At 44.0% G+C, this 19,457-nt stretch overlaps 1 protein-coding gene across 2 annotated transcripts in view; it reads left to right on the top strand.

Moving 5' to 3' along the window:
* Window positions 1–18,959, top strand: part of UBAP1 (ubiquitin associated protein 1) — a 37,308-nt gene extending 18,349 nt beyond the window's left edge. For both annotated transcript variants that reach the window (XM_070743653.1, XM_070743654.1), the window contains exons 2-7: window positions 5,272–5,312; window positions 6,969–7,093; window positions 8,227–9,120; window positions 13,278–13,481; window positions 15,972–16,073; window positions 17,666–18,959. In XM_070743653.1, the coding sequence (XP_070599754.1) occupies window positions 5,279–5,312; window positions 6,969–7,093; window positions 8,227–9,120; window positions 13,278–13,481; window positions 15,972–16,073; window positions 17,666–17,806 (1,500 nt within the window). In that variant the 5' untranslated portion in view covers window positions 5,272–5,278 and the 3' untranslated portion in view covers window positions 17,807–18,959. The remainder of the gene's footprint in view (window positions 1–5,271; window positions 5,313–6,968; window positions 7,094–8,226; window positions 9,121–13,277; window positions 13,482–15,971; window positions 16,074–17,665) is intronic.
* The last annotated feature ends 498 nt before the right edge of the window (window positions 18,960–19,457 follow it).

Below are 19,457 nucleotides of genomic sequence, written 5' to 3'. Positions count from 1 at the left end.
ATGAACTATATGTATAAACACTAAATAATTCATGTGTCTTGCATTTTGTTCATCTTCTCCAGTAAGGCGTTTAGTGATATATTGGGAATTTCCTGTGTTTGTTGTTGGAGAGATGTTTTGTCTGACAAGTCAGTTGAACGTTGCTGGGTTGAATTTGGTGTTGCAGGCTGATTGGGGTTTTTCTTCCAAGATTTCATAAGGGTTGGTTGATTTGAGGCAGACATTTTTATGTTAAGGAGAGGTCGTTAGAACAATATATAAATGGTGTGTATAATGTAGTAAAAGGATTTATGTGGTGTAGAGAAGTGTATGTAATGTATATGTAATGTGTATGTAATGTGTAATATGTATGTAATGTTGTCGGAAGTAATGAGGTTAAAGTGATTAAGGTGGTATAGAAAGTTGCAGTATATGTAGTAAAGGTTTTTTGTTATTGTTTTTTTTTAAAGATACAATTAGTAGAGAGTTGTTAAGAGAATATCAGAATTTGTTACACTTGAGAAGTAGCAAGAGAAAGACAATTTATATTTAGGGTTCAAATTATCAATAAAATAGCATTTGAATCAGTATGATTCCAGTAATAATATCTCAATGTATGGAAAAGAAAAAGAAGGGGAGAGAGAATGGGAGAAAGTAATAATTCAGTAGTACAATTATTCGATATTCAATATAAGGGGAAAGACAGTCAATCAATCGGGGGGTTACTCTATTAAGGGTTTAAATCAGTTGAATCAGTTAAGTTGATTAAATCCGATAAGTCTTAAAACATTGAATTACTATAAGTTACTATAAGTTATAGAATCAAAAAGAAATCCAGTTACTATTTGCTATTTAAAGTTAATTAAGGATAAATAATAATAAAGTCTAAAGTCTAAAGTTTAATGTTAATATAAAGTAAAGCTATCAACTCAAAGTAATCTATCAGTATATTCTACCTAAATATAGTACAATCTATCTTAATATAATATAATATAATATAATCTATATAAATAGTTCAGTAGCTAGAGTAAATATTACAATATTTTATGTATTACACAATTGAATAAGGAGGTTTTGTCAATATATATAGTCCAAAAATATCAAAATAAGATTTAAATAAATTAGAAGAAATTCAATCCAAATTAATCCAAATCAAAGGGTTCGTGGTTCAACAATATGGTGTTATTAAATTGATCAAGTTCGGTACAGTTCGGTTCTGTTATATTGAGAGTTTGATAGAAGGATATTTGGATTACGCTCCAAAATACAAGACTCTTAACTCTGGAAGGATTCGACCTTCTTGCTGGGTGGCACACTTTCTTGACAGCAGACTACCACAAAATACCCAAATACTTTAAAAATCATTACTTACGCAAAACACTAATAACAATCTGGTTTACTATTAAAAAAAATTATTACATCTCAATACCAAAATGGATATCCCCCAATGAAATACTAATCTTTCCCAATCTTTTCTCGCACTCTAAAATTCTGAGGTACCAACAACTACTCGACGAATCAGATGCTCTTATCCCCAAACAACAACTGAACAATCAAGGAATTAATATAGACTGGTTAACATATTTACAAATTAAATTAAAATACGAACAACACAAAAAGCAATTTGGATTTCAAAATAATAATGTAATAGACACGATTCTTTTCGGTCCTTCTACAAAAATGATCTCAAAATTGTATAACTACTTACTAATCCAAGAAAATCCCGAAGAGCAAGTGAAATGTTGTATGATAGCTTGGGCTCAGAATTTTGGATATACGATTAACCTAACTGAGTGGGAGAAAACATGGACATCAAATTATAAAATGACAACGGCAATGTCTTACAAGGAGAACCAAATTAAAATGTTTTATCGTTGGCATTTGCCCCCAGCAAGAATATCCAAAATGTTTCCCAACTTCTCACCGATCTGCTGGAAGTGCAAGACCAAATCTGGAACTTACTACCACACATGGTGGACATGCCCAATTGCACAAAAGTACTGGACAACAATACAATCCCTAATCGACCAAGTCATGTCAATCAAATTACCACTCAAACCCGAGCTCTATCTTTTAGGGATATTCAGACAAAATCTTACCAAGACACAAAAATATCTGATATTACAAATTATAACTGCAGCCAGAATATCATATGCCTCTCTTTGGAAATCTGATCAAGTACCTTCTTTCTTCACAATAATTACGAAAATTAATGAATGTGCTGAAATGTCTAAAATAGCAATGGAAGCACAAAACAAAAAAGACTCAGAATATTACGAAGCATGGGAAAATTGGCATAAATGGGTTTCTCAGAAAAAATACAAAAAACTTTTATTGTAAAATTCATACTCTATCCTACCCAAAACTACCTTCAACACTTAAATTAATATTAAAATAAATTAGAAAAGAAGCACCAAAAACTAATCAAATTTGCAACAAGAAAATATATTAAATCTCTTTTTATCTGTCTTCTAACTAACTCAATACACACTATAAACGTATTAACTACCCTTAGAATAACTAATCTTTATATACACCCATTATATCACCTATATACTCCCCACCCTACAACTAAACAAAAGTCGTCCATAAAAACGTCTGCATTAAATGCAGACTCTTCTCTCTCCCCCTTTTCCTTTTTTTTTCCTTTCTTCTTTTCTTTCTCTTTCCTCCTCCTTTTCACACCTAGAATTTTATTGCCTATATATATTAAGAAATACGACATTTGAGTTATTTTCATATATAAATAGTAAGATTAGGAAAGTAAGAATTATTACACTCCCTCTAAGACACTTGTGTATTATAACTCACATGTATTACAATTCTATCATAAATGTTTTGTTTTTGAATTTTCCCTCCCCTTCCCACTCTACCCCATCCCCAACCCTTCGTTCTGTCCCCCTTCTCCCAACCCCTTTCCTTGTTTTTAATTATATTTGTAAATAAATAAAGTATATAAATAATTCATGTGCTTTCAAACAAAAAAAAATAGACTTTTATTAGAAAGGATGATAAAATCCTCTTGATTTATGTATAAACCATGATTTAAAGCTTTGAACTGACATCTCCCGACCAGTGATGTCAATAAAAGCCACCCTGGTTTGCCCATTGTAGTGGGATCTTTAAGCCTTCCAACCTTCCATTTTTTAAATAATTTGCAGTTGAGCAGAATAAATACGTTGAAGACGTAGCTTGATGTACAAGTTGCCTAAGCAAGGTTTGAAGAAAGCTTTCAAAAGAACCCAATGGTGATCAGCTATTAGAGGTTAATAGTTTATAACCCACTAGATACCTGGATGGGATTTAAGTTAGACTAGGATAGTGATGGTGATGTGCCCAAAATTTGGAAAATACCTAAGTTGACTCTGCTGGTCCCTCTCCTCTCCTGTTCCTCTCTCACGCCTCCCTCTATACCACCACTCTCTCCTCTTATCTCTTATCTTCTCTGCCCCCTCTTCCCTTTCCCTCCTCTCTTCTATCTGTTTTTTCTATCTCTTTCTCTCCTGTCTTTCTCTCCCTTCCCCCCCCCCCGCACAAATCTAGGAAGTCTAGGGCACTGATGGCAAACCTATCGCATGGATGCCACAGGTGGCACACGGAGCCATATCTGCTGGCACACGAGCCGTTGCCCTAGCTCAGCTCCATGTGTGTGCTGGCCAGCTGATGTTTGGCTCAAGTAGAGGCTCCGGGAGGGCGTTTTTGGCTTCCCCTGGCTCCAGGGAAGCCTTTGGAGCCTGGGGAGGGCGAAACACAACCCTACTGGGCCCACCAGAAGTCGGGAAACAGGCCATTTCTGGCCACCAGAGGGCCTCTGGAGGGAAGGGGAAGCTGTTTTTGCCCTCCCCAGGCATTGAATTAAGGGTGTGGGCATTCGCGCATGTGTGGCAGCGCACACCCACCCTCTTTCGGCACCCAAGGCAAAAAAGGTTCATCACCACTGGTCTAGGGCAACATGCCACGGTCATCTCCCCACCAGACAACTTGCTACAGGACAAGGGTTACACTAACATTGAATAAATGGTAAAATAGGATCATTAAATAAAAATACAGACGACCAAAAAAACCCACTTGAATTATTTTAATTCAGTAACATTGTTGAATTGTCCCATGGCAAGTTAACCAAGGTAAACTGCCCACGGTGAATTGGCTGCAATAAGCTGGTTGGGGCAAGTTGTCCCATTGCTATTGAGCCTCGGTGGTGCGGTGGTTAGAGTGTAGTACTGCAGGCTACTTCTGCAGACTGTCAGCTGCCTGTGATTTGGCATTTCAAATCTCACCAGGCTCCAGGTTGACTCAGTCGTCCATCATTCTAAAGTGGGTAAAACGAGGATCCAGATCGTTGGGGGCAAGAGGCTGACTGTAAACTGCTTAGGGCTGTAAAGAACTGCAAAGCGGCATATAAGTCTAAGTGCTATTGTTATTCCAAATCTGGGCGCTCTGAGCAGATTCACTTGCTAGCAGCCCTCCGGCTGGGCCAGAAATGGGGAGCTAGGCCTCCGCTTCCTCCCTAGTGCCACTGTGGCCTCTCAGAAAGTCCGTCTTGCGTTGTTTGCATGCACATATAGGCCCTGTTCTCAGCCAGCCTCCAAAAAGCACATGGCAACAGGGCCTGCTTTCAAGAATAGTTGTGGAATGTTGTCCTGTGTCACCATCCCTGGATTAAGGTGTGGAAATCAGATATTTATAATAATAATAACAGGGTTGGAAGGGACCTTGGAGGTCTTCTAGTCCAACCCCCTGCTTAGGTAGGAAACCCTGCACTACTTCAGACAGATAGTTATCCAACATCTGCTTTAAAACTTCCAGTGTTGGAGCATTCACAACTTCTGGAGGCAGGCTGTTCCACTGATCAATCGTTCTGACTGTCAGGAAATTTCTCCTTAGTTCTACGTTACTTTTCTCCTTGTTTAGTTTCCACCCATTGCTTCTTGCCCTACCTTCAGGTGCTTTGGAGAAACCCCAATGGACCTTCCCCCCCTAGTCACCAGCAGCAAAGCTCTCTCAGCTGTTAATTTTGAATCATAATCTCATTTATGGGATATCTAGGCCATTTCAATCAGCCGTTTGGACACTGTGCCACTCCCTTAATCTGAGTTAGAGTTGAAATACCTACCTGGGGGTCCACAGTTAAATCCAGGACCACCCAGTCTTGTTGTAAAGCAGGGCTTTGGGGCATTCCTGGTGCATTGCAATAAGATGGAGCAACGTCTACAATGGAGTTTTGTCTTTACGTGCCCTGTGCCATAACTCTTCTGAAGGTTGCTAACTCTGCTTTTTAAAAATGTCTTTCAGATTCTCAATGGCTTCTAAGAAGTCGGGGTCTGATTTTCACGGTAAGTGAATGGCCGGGGCTGGATCTGTCTTACCCATCTGGGTGTACTTTGTCCCTGGCTATTAAATGAAGAATTCTGACCACAGGATTTAATTATTCATGGAAACTTAATAGGCTTTAGAAATTGTCTTCCATTTACGACCACAACTTGAGCCCAAAATTTCCATTGCTAAGCAAGACAGTCGTGGAGTGAGTTTTGCCCGATTTATCACCTTTCTTGCCAACCTGGTTAAGTGACTCAATGCAGTGATTAAGTTGGTAACACAGGTTAAATGGATCTAGCTTCCCTGTCGACTGTGCTTGTCAGAAAGACACAAAAGATGATTAGTCACATCACCCAGGGACACGACAACTGTCATATAAATACACATCAGTTGCCAAGCTTGCAGATTTTGACCAAATGAGGACAGGGATACTACAATGAAAAATGGTCATGGGGCTTTCTATAGAATAGAATAGAATAGAATAGCTTTGTTGGCCAAGTGTGATTGGATACAGAAGGAATTTGTGCAGATACTTTCAGTCTACCTAAAAGAAAATAGACATTTGTCAAGAATCATTAGGTGCAACACTTAATGATGGTCACAGGGGTCAAATAAGCAATCAGGAAACAATCAATATTAATATAAATCGTAAGGATTCAAGCAACAAGTTACATGAGATGGGTGATAGGAATGATGAGAAAAAACTAGTAGTAATAGTAGTGCAGATTTAGTAAACAGTTCGACAGTGTTGAAGGAATTATTTCAGTATACTGAATTACTGTATACTGAAGCAGTGGCAGTTTTGGAAGTGGGCAAAACAATTTCTAACCCTTTGAAAATGAGGAGTTTGAGATTGGGGAGATCCAGTGAGGACAGGGAGCAGCTCAAGCCACTTAAATTGGTCAGTTGAATCCAAACACTGGAGAATGAACTTTCCTGAGACGGAACCAAGAAACAGACCGGCCCTGCCGTTGAAGTGGCAATAATGCTCCTTTTGTGTTACAGCTGGAACAGTTTATACATGGAATGTTTGTGTGTGTGTTTGCTTTTAATAATGGGGTTTTTAGTGTTTTTTAAATTATTAGATTTGTTTTTTACATTGTTCCTGTTATTGTTGTGAGCCGCCCTGAGTCTACGGAGAGGGGCGGCATACAAATCTAATAAATAATAATAATAATAATAATAATAATAATAATAATAATAATAATTCAGTTGGGCTGAGCTTAACCTTCCTAATGGCCCAGTTCCGTGAAGGCGAACCTATGGCATGCATGCCATAGGTGGCACACGGAGCCATATGGGAGGAGACACGAGACTTTTCCATGTTTCAGCTCCAGTGCGCATGTGCACGCTGGCCATCTGATTTTCGGCCTTGGGAAAGGCCGTTTCGTCCTCTGAACGCTTCAGGGAAGCTTCCTGAAGCAAAAAAATTTCCCCAACGGACAGACCGGAAGTTTGGAAAAATGCACTTCTGGTTTGCCCGTTTGGGCATTTTTTTCATCTACCATGAGTGGTGAAAGCAGAATTTTGTTTTTCTGGCTGAGGCATTCTGGGAATTGCAGTCCACAAGTCTTAAAAGCGGCCACAGTTGGAGTCCCCTGGTCTGGACTGAGTCCAGGATTTTAACCGTTTCCTGAGCAAACTGGTGAAGCAATATGTCTTCTTCCTTCCAGGGCCCTTCAGTTACCTTGATGATGTTCCATTCAAGATAGGAGAAAAGTTCAGAAGGCCGGCGAAAGTGGGCCTCCCCATTGGCTTCTATTTGCCAGATTCTCTACAACTGATACGGGAAGCCCAGGTGAGTCATCCACTCTGGACATTTATTAAAATAAACGATGCTTTATTTTAACACATAGTACATTGTAGTTCTTGCCTTTGATAAGACTCACCTCGGTTTAAAGCTCTTCTCTAGTTGGCCTCGTTTGGGTGGATTCTTTCTGTTCCCTTAATTTTAATTTTAATTTAACTTATTTGACTTATATGCCGCCCAATGTCGAAGGGACTCAAACGGAACTGCTTCGATTTGTTTGCACGTCTGTTGTGTTGTTTGCAGAAGCCAAATAACAGACAACAGCCCTGCAATTGTCACTACCTCTTTGTTAATCCTCACCAGGGAGAACTTAAGTGGAAGTTGCGGCCAAAGGAAGAGATCCTCTTTGTTCTGAAGTTCCTCCTCTTTGGAAGATTTTAGATTGGTAGGGGGAAAAATGCCCCCACGTGTCCTCACAGCCATGGGGCTCTCACTTCATACCTAGCCTTTGCAGAAGTCACCTTAATAAAGGCCCCTTGTGTGGTTCTCCATAAACGACCCAAAAGGAGCTGATGGTGCATTTATCAATAGGTGCTCTTCCTTTAGGGAAATATCTTAGCTTCTGCAATATTCCAGTATGTAGCATCCTCGGTATTCTCTGGACTAGGTGGCTTTCTTGCAGACGGTTCGCAATCTAGCTGGGCAATACCATACAAATCGGCATACAAATCTAATAAATAATAATAATAATAAATAACAATAATACCATCAGTGTCAGGAGCAAGTGGGGTTGCTCTTATTTTATATACTAATATATAAAAGTGAGAGCAAATCCCATTCCCTTTTAGCACTGATGATATTATCTAATCTCTTCCTTTTTCCCTCCTCTCTTTTCCTCCTCTTCTCTTTTCTTCCTCCTCTCTTTCCTCCTCTTTTCCTCCTCCCCCTCTCTAATTTTCTTCATCTTCCTCCTCAGCTTCCATCTCCACCATCACCGCTCCTCTTCCATTCCACAAACCTCCCTCCCTTCTAGCACTGATAATGTTACCTGACTGGGTCATGAAATGCCTGCAAGAAAAACCCACCAATCTTGGGGACCCCCCACGGACCCCCACTGTTGAACCCCAAATACAAAACCTTCTCATTTGTCTGTTAACCATGGTTTCTCTCTCTCTCCTCAGTATGACTTCTCTCTCGAAAGGAAAACGATTGAGTGGGCCGAGAACATTAAGCGGATCCAAGCCGTCCAGCAAGAGATGGAGCGGAAAGCCAAGGAGACCCTGGCCAGTGTGAAGAGGGCCTCGGAGGAACACCTGCCCGAGGGCTGTGGCCCAGGAGCCGCCCTGCCCCTCCCCATCAACCCCATCCTGGCCGGCATGCACCACAACTCCATCCTCACTCCCACCCCGGCCAACAGCAGCGCTCTGAAGCAAAAGGCTTTGAGCCCTCCTCACTCCAAGGCTGACTTCAACCCGGCGGACTTTGAGTGCGAAGAAGACCCCTTCGACAAGTTGGAGCTGAAGACCCTGGACGACCGGGAAGAACTCAAGAACATCCTCCAGATCCACGTCGACACCACGGGGCCCATCGCGGCCCAACTGCTCGAGGGCAGCGGCAACGGCAGCGGCTTGCCCAAAGTGGCGCCTCCGTCGGTCCTGCAAGACCAGGAGGTCTTGGCCTCTTTGGAAAGGGCAGCTTTGGACCTCAAGCCCCTCCACAAACCCAACGGTCTCGTGGCCTTGCCCCAGCTGGGCGGCTGCGAGAAGATGCCCCTCCCGCCCGCGACCTCGGTCAGTAACATCAAGTCCCTCTCCTTCCCGAAGCTGGATTTGGACGAGAGCGATTTGCGGGCGGCGAGGCTGGCAAGCACCTACCGCAGGCACAATGGCACTTTCCTGGGCGCTTTACCGGACAAAGCCGGTGAACTGAACGGACACCATGGGATCGAGGCTCCCGCCTTCAGCGTGGACCCCGGCCTAGACACGCAAACGTTATCCTCCGTGTCCCGAGGCCCTTCCCAGACCACCTCCGTAGCGTGTACAGAAGACATTCCGGTGCTCACTACAGCCACAGCGGTAAGCGCTGCACAACAGAGGAAGTGCGCTTTTGGGGTGTAGATCATGAGCTTCTATGAGTAGAAGAAGAGGAGGGGGGTCTTGATGGTGGGGGCTGTATAATTTTCTCTGTCATAATTTTTATTTTGTTCAAAAGATTAAGATCCATGGGGGGTGGGGGAGGAATCAAACAGACACAGAACGACACTAAACAAAAACAATATATTTATGTCTCTAAATACCACTCTATAATGCCTTGGAATACTGCATTCAGTTATAGTCACCACAATGCAAAAAGGATTTTGAGACTCTGGAAAAAGTGCAGAGAAGAGCAACAAAGAGGATTAGGGGACTGGAGGCTTAAACATATGAAGAATGGAGGCAGGAACTGGGCAGGGCTAGTTTCATGAGAAGGACCAGGGGAGACATGAGAGCACTCTTCCAATATCTCAGGGGTTGCCACAAAGAAGAAGGAGTCAACCTATTATCCAAAGCACCTGAGGGTAGGACAAGAAGCAATGGGTGGAAACTAAATGAGAGAAGCAACTTAGAACTAAGGAGAAATTTCCTGACGGTTAGAACAGTTAATCTGTGGAACAGCCTGCTTCCAGAAGTTGTGAATGCTCCAACAATGGAATTTTTAAAACGGGATTGGACTAGAAGACATCCAAGGTCCCTTATTCTAAATAGTATGATCTTCTCAAATTTAGGTACAAATAAAGCCATCAATCTGGATCAATTTTTGGAAGGCAGAAATGGAATACAGATCATCTTCGATTTACAATTCGTTTAGTGACCAAAGTTACATTGGCACTGAACGTTCCCCACCCAAAGCCCAGTTCCCCACCTGCAGCTGGAAGGAGGGCAGAGGAAGGCAGCTAACATAGGGGACTCAACATTTTCCATATGGAAGAAAAAGGATAATTTTTAATAATCCCTAGCATATGTCAGCCTTTTTTAAAATGGTGGATGGACGTCCTGTCAACCCTTTTATTGAGCTGTTTAGCCTTCCAGATCTCCTTCATCAATCAGCTCTCTTAGCGTTGATCCTCTTTTTACAGGATCCGAACTGACGGTTACCACTGCACTTATTTTTTCTTCCTTTGTAACTTCAAATGGTCACTAAGCAAATAGTCATAAATTGAAGATCACTTGGAACAATCTGGTATCAATTAGCAGACTTAGTCGCCTCCGATTCCAGGTGGTAAGTACAGGTAGCCCTCCACTTAGAACAGTTCATTTAGTTACTGTTTGGAGTTACAATGGTAGTGACATATGACCATTTTTTTACATTACAACCCTTGCATCAGCATCCCTTTGGTCATGTAACCAAAATTCAGATGCTGGCTGGGGAATTCTGGGAGTTGAAGTCCACAGACTTTCAAGTGGCCAGGAACAAGAAACACCGGTGCCCATATACCTTCCTGCACGGAAACTAGTCATTGCTGTGTTGCCTGACCCCTGCAATGAAGGGAGAGTGGATTTTCCTGTAGAGCCTGCGTTAATTAAACCCTCATCCTGTGGGTCTTACAGGAATTATTTTTATTAACACTGCTTCTTTGAACTCGAGTTTTGCCCCTGCGGGCCTGGCCTAGTGGTTTTACCTTGTGAAGCTATTTTTGTGGGCTTTTTATGCTTTGGTATGAAGACCTGGGCAAACCTGGGACTATGGGGAACCATGGTGGCACACTGGTTAAAATGCTGTATTGCAGGCTAATTCTGCTGACTGCCAGATATTTGTTCCTGGACTCAGCCTTCCGTCCTTCTGTGGTCAGTAAAATGAGGACCCAGATTGTTGGGGGCAATAGGCTGGCTCTGTAAACCACTGTATAGCACTGTGAAGCAGTACAGTGTTCCCTCGATTTTTGCGGGGGATGCGTTGCGAGACCGCCCGCGAAAGTTGAATTTCCGCGAAGTAGAGATGCAGAAGTAAACACACCATTTTTGGCTATGGACAGTATCACAAGCCTTCCCTTAACACTTTAAACTCCTAAATTACCACTTCCCATTCCCTTAACAACCATTTACTCACCATTATTACTGGTACTCACCATTGAATACGACACTTGGCGATCCTGATATTTATAAACATAATTATTTATTAACAATAATTATTTTTGTTATTTATTTGCCTATACTCTGACAGATTTTGAATTTAAATTGATTGTACCCCCCCAAAAAAGGAAGACACACAAATGTGCGTGCAGACACATAGAATAGCAATAGCTATAGCACTTAGACTTCTCCACTGTACCAATTCACAGTGTTTTACAGCTTTCTCTAAGTGATTTAGAGTCAGCCTATTGTCCCCAACAATATGCTTACTCTAAACCTCATTTTACCCGCCTCAGAAGGATGGAAGGCTGAGTCAACCTTGTGCCTTGTGAGATCCGAATTGCCAAACTACTGGCAGTCAGTGATCAGTAGCCTTCAGTACTGCATTCTAACCACAGCACTACCACAGCTCTTAATTCAGACGATATGGCGCTGACATATGACGGGAAAAACCGTGGTATAGAAAAAGACCAGCGAAGTATTATTTTAATTAATATTTTTTGAAAAACCGTGGTATAGGCTATTCGTGAAGTTCGAACCCGCAAAAATTGAGGGAACACTGTATATAAGTGCTGTTGCTAACATCTATCTGTCTACAGCCATCCATCTGTCCCGAAAATAAGCCTTAGCCTGATTTTGAAGCATGCACTTAACATAAACCCTACCTTGAATATAAGCCCTAGTGAAGGGAGGCATGTTGTGGGTGGTCCACGTCTAGCTCAGCTGGTCATGGATTTCAAAGACCAGGAGATAGATGTGCGTATTGGTATCCAAGGCCAGTGTTCTTGGCACCCGAGTCTGAGAGTGAGGGGGAGTTAGAGACTGGGGACCCACCAGAGACTATAGCACCTGCAGTTATGGCATTGAGTGAGTCAGAGGAGGACAATGGGGAATTAGAGGAGGAGCCCCCCCCCCATTAGATGCAAGAGTCAGGAGGACGGTGTCTAGACATGAGTATCTGAAAAGAAGCGGTTCTTGGCATTAGTAGCTCTATGGGACACTTGGCCACGCCTTGTCAGTATATAAGGGACCGCCTGAGAAAAAGCGGGCGTGGTGAACAACTTTTGTATCATGGCGGTCGGAGAACCGAAGCTGAGAGGACTTTCTGCTTCCAGATCTTTGCGCTGTCAGCATGGAATTCTTTAGAGTTCACCAGTTTATTGCAGGAACTTGTTTCATCAGTAGACTTTTGCTGTGATCAAATTTTGCGAGTGTGTGTGTGGCTTCTTTATCTCTGATCCTTGACCCGCCCAGAGAGAACGGGGCATGGCCAGCAAAGGAGGTGTTGAGCATGCATGGACCAACAGTGTCTGTCAACAGCTGCAGCCTGTGAAGCATAGGTGTGTTGATTACCTGTCCAAGCACCAGGTGCAGGCAGAGGTGGCGCAGAAGAGGTACATGGTCTGGAGGTGCTGCAGGAAACCAAGAGGCCGTGGGCTGGAGTGGTGGACGGTAATGGGAGACTTGCCTTCCACCCCTTGCCTCTGCCTCCGTCTGCTGCCAGTGCCACCCTCCGAAAATGAATCTCCCACGGCCACCCACCCGCTCCAGCCCACCGACTTGACTTTCCTACGGCTGTGTGATGTGTCCAGATCGCTCCACCTCCCCGGCACCTCTTCCTCTGTCTGCTGCTGGGACAGGAAATCAACTCACCTGCACTGCACAAGAGAGATTTGAACTGATGAGCTACAGCCAGCAGTAGCAGAAGCAGCTTGCAGTACTGCACTCTAACCATTGCACCACCAAGGCTCATAGGATAGAAGAGATAGGAGCTGGAAGAGATAGTTGGCATAGATAAGTGAAGACAGAAGAGATAAAAGGAAGAGGTAGACAGTAGATAGGTAGATGAGAGGGTAGGTAGGTAGATAGGTAGGTAGTTAGGTAGGTAGATAGATACATAGATACATACATAGATACATAGATACATAGATACAGATAGATTAGATAGAGAGATGGGGAGAGAGGGGGTGAGATAAATACAGATAGAAAGATAGACAGACAGACTAGACAGACTAGATATAGATAAATAGGTGATGGATGGCTGAAAGCTTCCTCCTTGACTTAGGGGCACCAGCCGTGTTCTGCCTCCCCCTCAAATGTTCCCCTTCTTGACCCTCCCTTAGGTAACTCACCAAAGTTTCCTCACCTCTCAAGTGCCCAAGACCACCAGCAGCTGTGTAAAAGGGCCCAGCAGCGTCTCCTATGGGGATGTGGGGCAGGCCTTGACCTCCAGCGAACTGCAGTGTCTTGACATCATCGTGGGCATGGGCTACTCGCACGAAGATGTCTTAAAAGCGATGAAGAGGAACCGACAGGGCATCGAACAGGTGAGAGGGAGATGCCCTTCTGCCCAGACACCCGGGAGAAGGGATCCCAGGTTGACCTTGGCTTTGGCTTGGGTGTTCAGAGGCCCCGTTGGTCCCTTGTCATTTTGGAGTCGCCTCGTGGCACTTACAGGATGGCGTTTGTGTTTTTTAAAAAAAAATAATTTTTATTATACAAGCGTTATAAATATAGATAGATAAGGCATAATTGTTTGTTGAAATATTGTACTTACATCCTATAAAAGAAACTGCAAAACTGCCAGAACATAACCCCTCCCCCCCATTGAACTGTTATTTGTACAGTTCCTTTTTTTGTTGTTGTTGGGGTTTTTTTGGATTGTGTTTGTGTTATGGCAGAGAAAAAACCAACAGCGACTCAAGAGCTTTGATGGAGGGGGGGGGAGCCTGGGCAGCAGTGGGTTGCTGCAGGTTCTGACCAATTCTATAGAACTGGTAGCAGAAATTTCCCATCAATCACCGAACTTGCTGTCCACATTCCCAAACTGGTCCTCCAGTCACTGCCGATTGCCAACCCCCCCCCCCCCCCCACTCTACGCATGTGCCAAATCGTCTGGGCATGCGCAGAGAGTCATTTCCAGGGAGGGGCGCGTGCAAAACATGCATGTCCATTGTGATGTGGACCGGCAGGGAAGGTAAGTAAAACCCAGCCCTGAGCTTGGGAAAGTAGAGGTATCCCTCCCCTTCACACAGTTCAAAGTTACTCTGGCCCTGAAAAAAGTGACTTGACTGTTTCACAGTCCTGACCGTTGCATCATCCCTGTGATCCTGCGGTCAAAATTCAGGCTCTGTTTGTGACTCTTGCAGTCTCCTGGCGTCACGTGATCCCCTTTGCCAGCCTTCCAACAAGCAAAGTGAGTAGGGAAGCCAGATTCAGTTAACAACCTTGTCACTAAATGAACTGCAATTAGCAGTAGAAATGTTGGCCTCCATTGTGGTGGTATGTCACGCGATACAGGGTAGTATCCCTCTTTGTATCTAAACAACCACCAGAAATGGCCAGACTCTTTCAGAAACATTTCATAGCAAACAACATGGGGTGAGTCAAGGGGGTGGGTGGGTTGTGGTTAAGATGATGGACTAGAAACTAGGAGCTGCTGAGTTCTGATCCTGCCTTAGCCATGAAAGTTGGCCGGGGAATTTGGGGTCAGCCACCAGGAATCCTGCCTTAACTGTTAGTAGTATGTGCATAACTGGTTGGGTTTGGCAGTACAACTATCAATGTATGTTTAAATGAATTAAAACACTGTAGCTTTAAGAGTTAGTATTGCATTTAGCCACAAGAGGGAGCCAGAAGCCTGCCTCTCTTTATTTTCTGCTACTTTGTCTGTGCTATATGTATTGAGAAAGTTTATAATATTGTCTATGTACTGAGAATATTGACTGATGTCATTGTGTATGACTAGGATTGTTCTTGACTAAGCTATTTGCCAAAGTAAATAATATTTATACACTGAATGTAGCTGGTTATCTGAACTAGCTGTCCCAAGTCCTCGGAGAGGGGCGGCATACAAATCCAATTAATAAATAAATTACTACTTGTATTTCTGGGCTATCAGCTGGATAACTGCCACCTCCATGTTTTCTCTGTGCATCTCTGGTTACTCAAGGGTTACTCTGCACACTCGGTAACATTAACCATGAAAACTGGCTAGGTGACCTTGGGCCAAACATCAGGAGATGATGAGTTCTAGTCCTGTTTTTAGGCATGAAAGTTGGTTGTATGTGTCTGGGTCAGTCACCAGGAGACTGGGAGTTCTAGTTTCACCTTAGGCATGGAAAGCAGGTGGATGACCTTGGGCCAGTCCCTCTACCTAACCTCACCTCACCAGGTGGTTACGGTAGGGAAAATAGAAGGAAGGAGTATTAGCTATTTTCACAGGCTTGAGTTATTTATAAATATAATAAAAGGTGGGATGTAAATTAAACATATAGCTAAGTAATACAGCTAGGCCTTGCCTTCAATCACAATTGAGCCCAAAATTTCTCTTGTTGTTATTAAGTGAGTTTTGCCCCATTCTACGGCCTTCTCCTGCCACAGTTGTTAAGTGAATCACTGCAATCATCCAATTAGTGACATGGTTGTTAGGTGAATCTGTGAGGAGGTCACCAAAGGGAATCAGCTGTCCTGTCATAAGTCTGAGTCAATTAACAAGCATCTAGATTTTGATCATGATCACAGGCATGATGCAAAGGTCACAACTCTGGAAAATGGCCGTGTCACATTTTTTTCAATAACATTGTAACTTTGAACAGTCACTAAACGAACTGATGTTAAGTTGAAGACTAATTGCACTTAAGTGACAACCAGAACAAGAATACCATTGGGAATGAAATGTGTGGGTAGCTGAAACCAGTTATTGATAGGACCAGGTGAGATCTTGGTCAACTCAGGCAACTCCGCTCTGGAAAAGTTGCAACTGGACTCGCAGACCAAACCTTTGAACTCGTCTTCTGTCTGGATCCTCTCTCTAGATTCTGGAGTACCTGGTTGTCCGTGGGCATCTCTGTGAGAAGGGCTTTGATCCGCTCCTGGTAGAAACTGCTCTTGAAATGCACCAGTGCTCGGAAGAGAAGGTGAGACTTCATGGCTCTGGCCATGGCGCTTGACAGCCCTCGCTAAGCATTTTCATGGCATCGGACCAGAATATCTCCGAGACCGCCTTCTGCTGCACGAATCCCACGACCGATTAGGTCCCACAGAGTGGGCCTTCTCCGGGTCCCGTCAACTAAACAATGTCGGTTGGCGGGCCCCAGGGGAAGAGCCTTCTCTGTGGCGGCCCCGACTCTCTGGAACCAGCTCCCCCCAGAGATCAGAACTGCCCCTACCCTCCTTGCCTTTCGTAAACTTCTCAAAACCCACCTTTGTCATCAGGCATGGGGGAACTGAAATATTTCCCCTGGGCCTATACAATTTATGTAGGTATGTTTGTATGTATGTCTTTTTAATAATGGGGTTTTAAAATATTTTAAATAGTAAATTATTAGATTTGTCATGAACTGTTTTATTGTATTGTGAGCCGCCCCGAGTCTACGGAGAGGGGCGGCATACAAATCTAATAAATAAATAAATAAATAAATTTTGCAGGGTCAGCATTTTGGCCCCAACCATCAATCGATCTCGCAAGGCTGCGTCAACCTTGAGCCAGTGTGAACAGAGTTAGCAATAAACTTGGCAATAACCCTTATACACTGCTTCATGGTGCTGCCCTCTCTAAGCAGTTTACAGATTCAGCCTGTTGCCCCCAGCTGTCTGGGTCCTCACTTTACTGACCTTGGGAGGATGGAAGGCTGAGTCCACCTTGAGCCGGTGAGAATCGAACTGCTGGTAGTGAGCAGTGAGTTGGCCTGTAATATGGCATTTTAAACACTGAGCCACCAAAGATCACTCTGGTTGTGATGTTGTTGAATCTCTTTCTGGAACAGGCTAGGGGGCTCAACACATGGCACTGTAGCCATTGCTGGATTTGTGGCTTAGTGTGTATGTGTGTTGATATTAAGTGGCACAGTGGTTAGAGTGCAGCACTGCAGGCTCCTTCAGCTAACTGCTAGCTGTAGTTCAGCAGTTCAAATCTCACCACTGGCTCAAAGGTGGACTCATCCTTCCGTCCTTCCGAGGTGGGTCAAACGAGGACCCCGATTGTTGGGGGCAAGAGGCTGATTCTCTGTAAACCGCTTAGAGGGGGCTGGAAAAGCATTGTGAAGTGGTAGATAAGTCTAAATGCTATTGCTATTGCTAAGAGATTGGACAGCCACTTGTATGAAATGGTACAGGATCTGCTGCTGGAGCAGAGGGCTGGACTAGAAGACCCGCAAGGTCCCTTCCAGCTCTATTCTGATTGGATTGACTGACTTGTGGACTTCAACTCCCAGAATTCCTCAGCCAGCCATGCAGAGACACTCCTGATGTGGCATCTTTTTCACTGCCTCAAGACCTTCTCGAAGCCAAAACAGTCGGTTCGAGAAGGGTGGCATAGAAATAATAATAATAATAATAAATAATAATAATAATAATAATAATAATAATAATAATAATACTCCGTTATCCACTAAGACTCCATAAACTAAGTTGATAGTTTATATCTTCCTTCCTCCCTTCCTCCTTCCCTGCTTTTCTTTCTTTCCTCCCTCCCTTCCTTCCTCCTTCCTTCCCTCCTTCCTTTCCACAGGCCACCGAGATGCTCCACCTCATGAGCAAATTTAAAGAAATGGGCTTCGAACTGAAAGACATTAAAGAAGTTTTGTTATTACACAACAACGACCAGGACGACGCCCTGGAAGATTTAATGACCCGAGCGGGGGCCAGCTGAAAGGCACCAGGAGCGGGGAGCAGCCCCTCGCTGCGGGCCACAGGACTCCCTCCCCCCCTCCCACCATCACCAGCCACGTTTCTCTGGTGTTGCCTCGGGAAGGAGAACGGCCCTAGGATCCTGCGTTCGAGAGGCTGTCGCAGCGGAAAGAGCCAGTCCCTTTCCACGCCCTCCCTCCCTCCCTCCGGCCGGCTGTGCCCCCACCCACCCAGAGTTCCAACCACTTTTATCAGATTAAAGTTTTAAGTGCCCTTCCCCCCCACGTTTGGTTTTTTGGGGAGGCCAGAGACACCGGACTGAGTTCTTCAGGCAAGTGACAGGCTGGTTTTTTTTCCTTTTCTCCCAATCCTCCCACCCCAATTCCATCCCTGACACACACACACACACCCCTCCCCCTTTGTAAAATGGACTCCGAGGCGCATCAACCGGACCCTCGCCCGCAAGGTTCTACCCTCGACTTCCTTGCAACCGCTTTCCTTGGTCTGCCTGCTCCTCCCGCAAACATTGTGAGACTTAAAAAAAAAGGAAAACGGAAGTCAGTTTTACTCCAGGCGGGGAGGGTGGGAAGAAGGAACTTAGTCAACGTAGCGCAACACTGGTTCGGTAACGGCCGTTGTGCGTCCCAGAGAAAGAAACTTTGTGGCTTTTGCTGCCGTGGCGGCCTGGGCTGCTCGTGGATTTCTACCAGTTCCCCTCACAGCCCCCCTCCCCCCAAAATAATAAGCTGTGAAATCTTTTGCCCCTCGGCTCTTCTATCTGACCCAGAGGTTTTTGGCTCTGCCCCACCCAAGCTGACCATTGTGCTCCTATTTAAGCCACGTCGTTCTGGAGAAATGACGTGACGGTCAGGTTTTTTAACAGAACCGTGTAAAATTGGCGATGGGCTGGGGGGGGTCGTCTCTCTTTTTCAAGCACTTTCTTTATAATATTCACCTCGTTGGTTCCGTTTCGTTTTTGTTTTCCCTTCACAATTATAATGATTAATCTAGTCGTAGGAATCAGCCTTTGGGGTTTTTGATAGCGGAAAAAGTATTATGTTGTACATGTTTAAAGATTTAAATTCGTACAAAGAAATATATAAGCGGTCTTGATCCTCAAAGTGATTTGCTATTTTGGCTCTGCAGAAAAGATACTAATAAAATCTTAAAATGTGTTCTCGGGCTTTAGGGGAGACTAGTCTCATTTCCCCCCACCCACCCCCTTTATGAAAATCCAGCTTTATGATTTCCCCCCATTGGCGAGCTGTCAATAATTAGCATTATTTGGGCAAATTGCTGACTGACCTTTCTTCATCCTAAAATACTGTGTGGGAATCGATCTCATGACAGCTGTCTGTCTCTTTCCGAGAACTGCCACCTGGGGTTTTGTTCCTTGAGGGACCCTTCCTAGGGACAGATAGTCCTCGACTTATAACCCGAGTAGAGCTTTGTAAGTCGCGTTGACAGGTCAGCTTTTACAACTTTTCTTGTAGTGGCCATTGAGTGAACCACTGCCATCATCAACCCAGGGTCCAGAAGGGGCATTTTGTGGTGTTTTTTTTAATTAACTGGAAACCAGAAGTAAACACTGGTTTCAACCCAAAACCTCAAAATTGTGGTTGTGTGATTGTGGGACGCTTCTGGTGGCTGTAAACGCGGTTTGCTAATAGCAG

This window comes from Erythrolamprus reginae, chromosome 2, assembly GCF_031021105.1.
Source record: "Erythrolamprus reginae isolate rEryReg1 chromosome 2, rEryReg1.hap1, whole genome shotgun sequence".
Lineage (NCBI taxonomy): Eukaryota > Metazoa > Chordata > Lepidosauria > Squamata > Dipsadidae > Erythrolamprus > Erythrolamprus reginae.
Note: the sequence above shows the minus strand (reverse complement) of the source record. Positions and strands in the feature narration are given on the sequence as shown.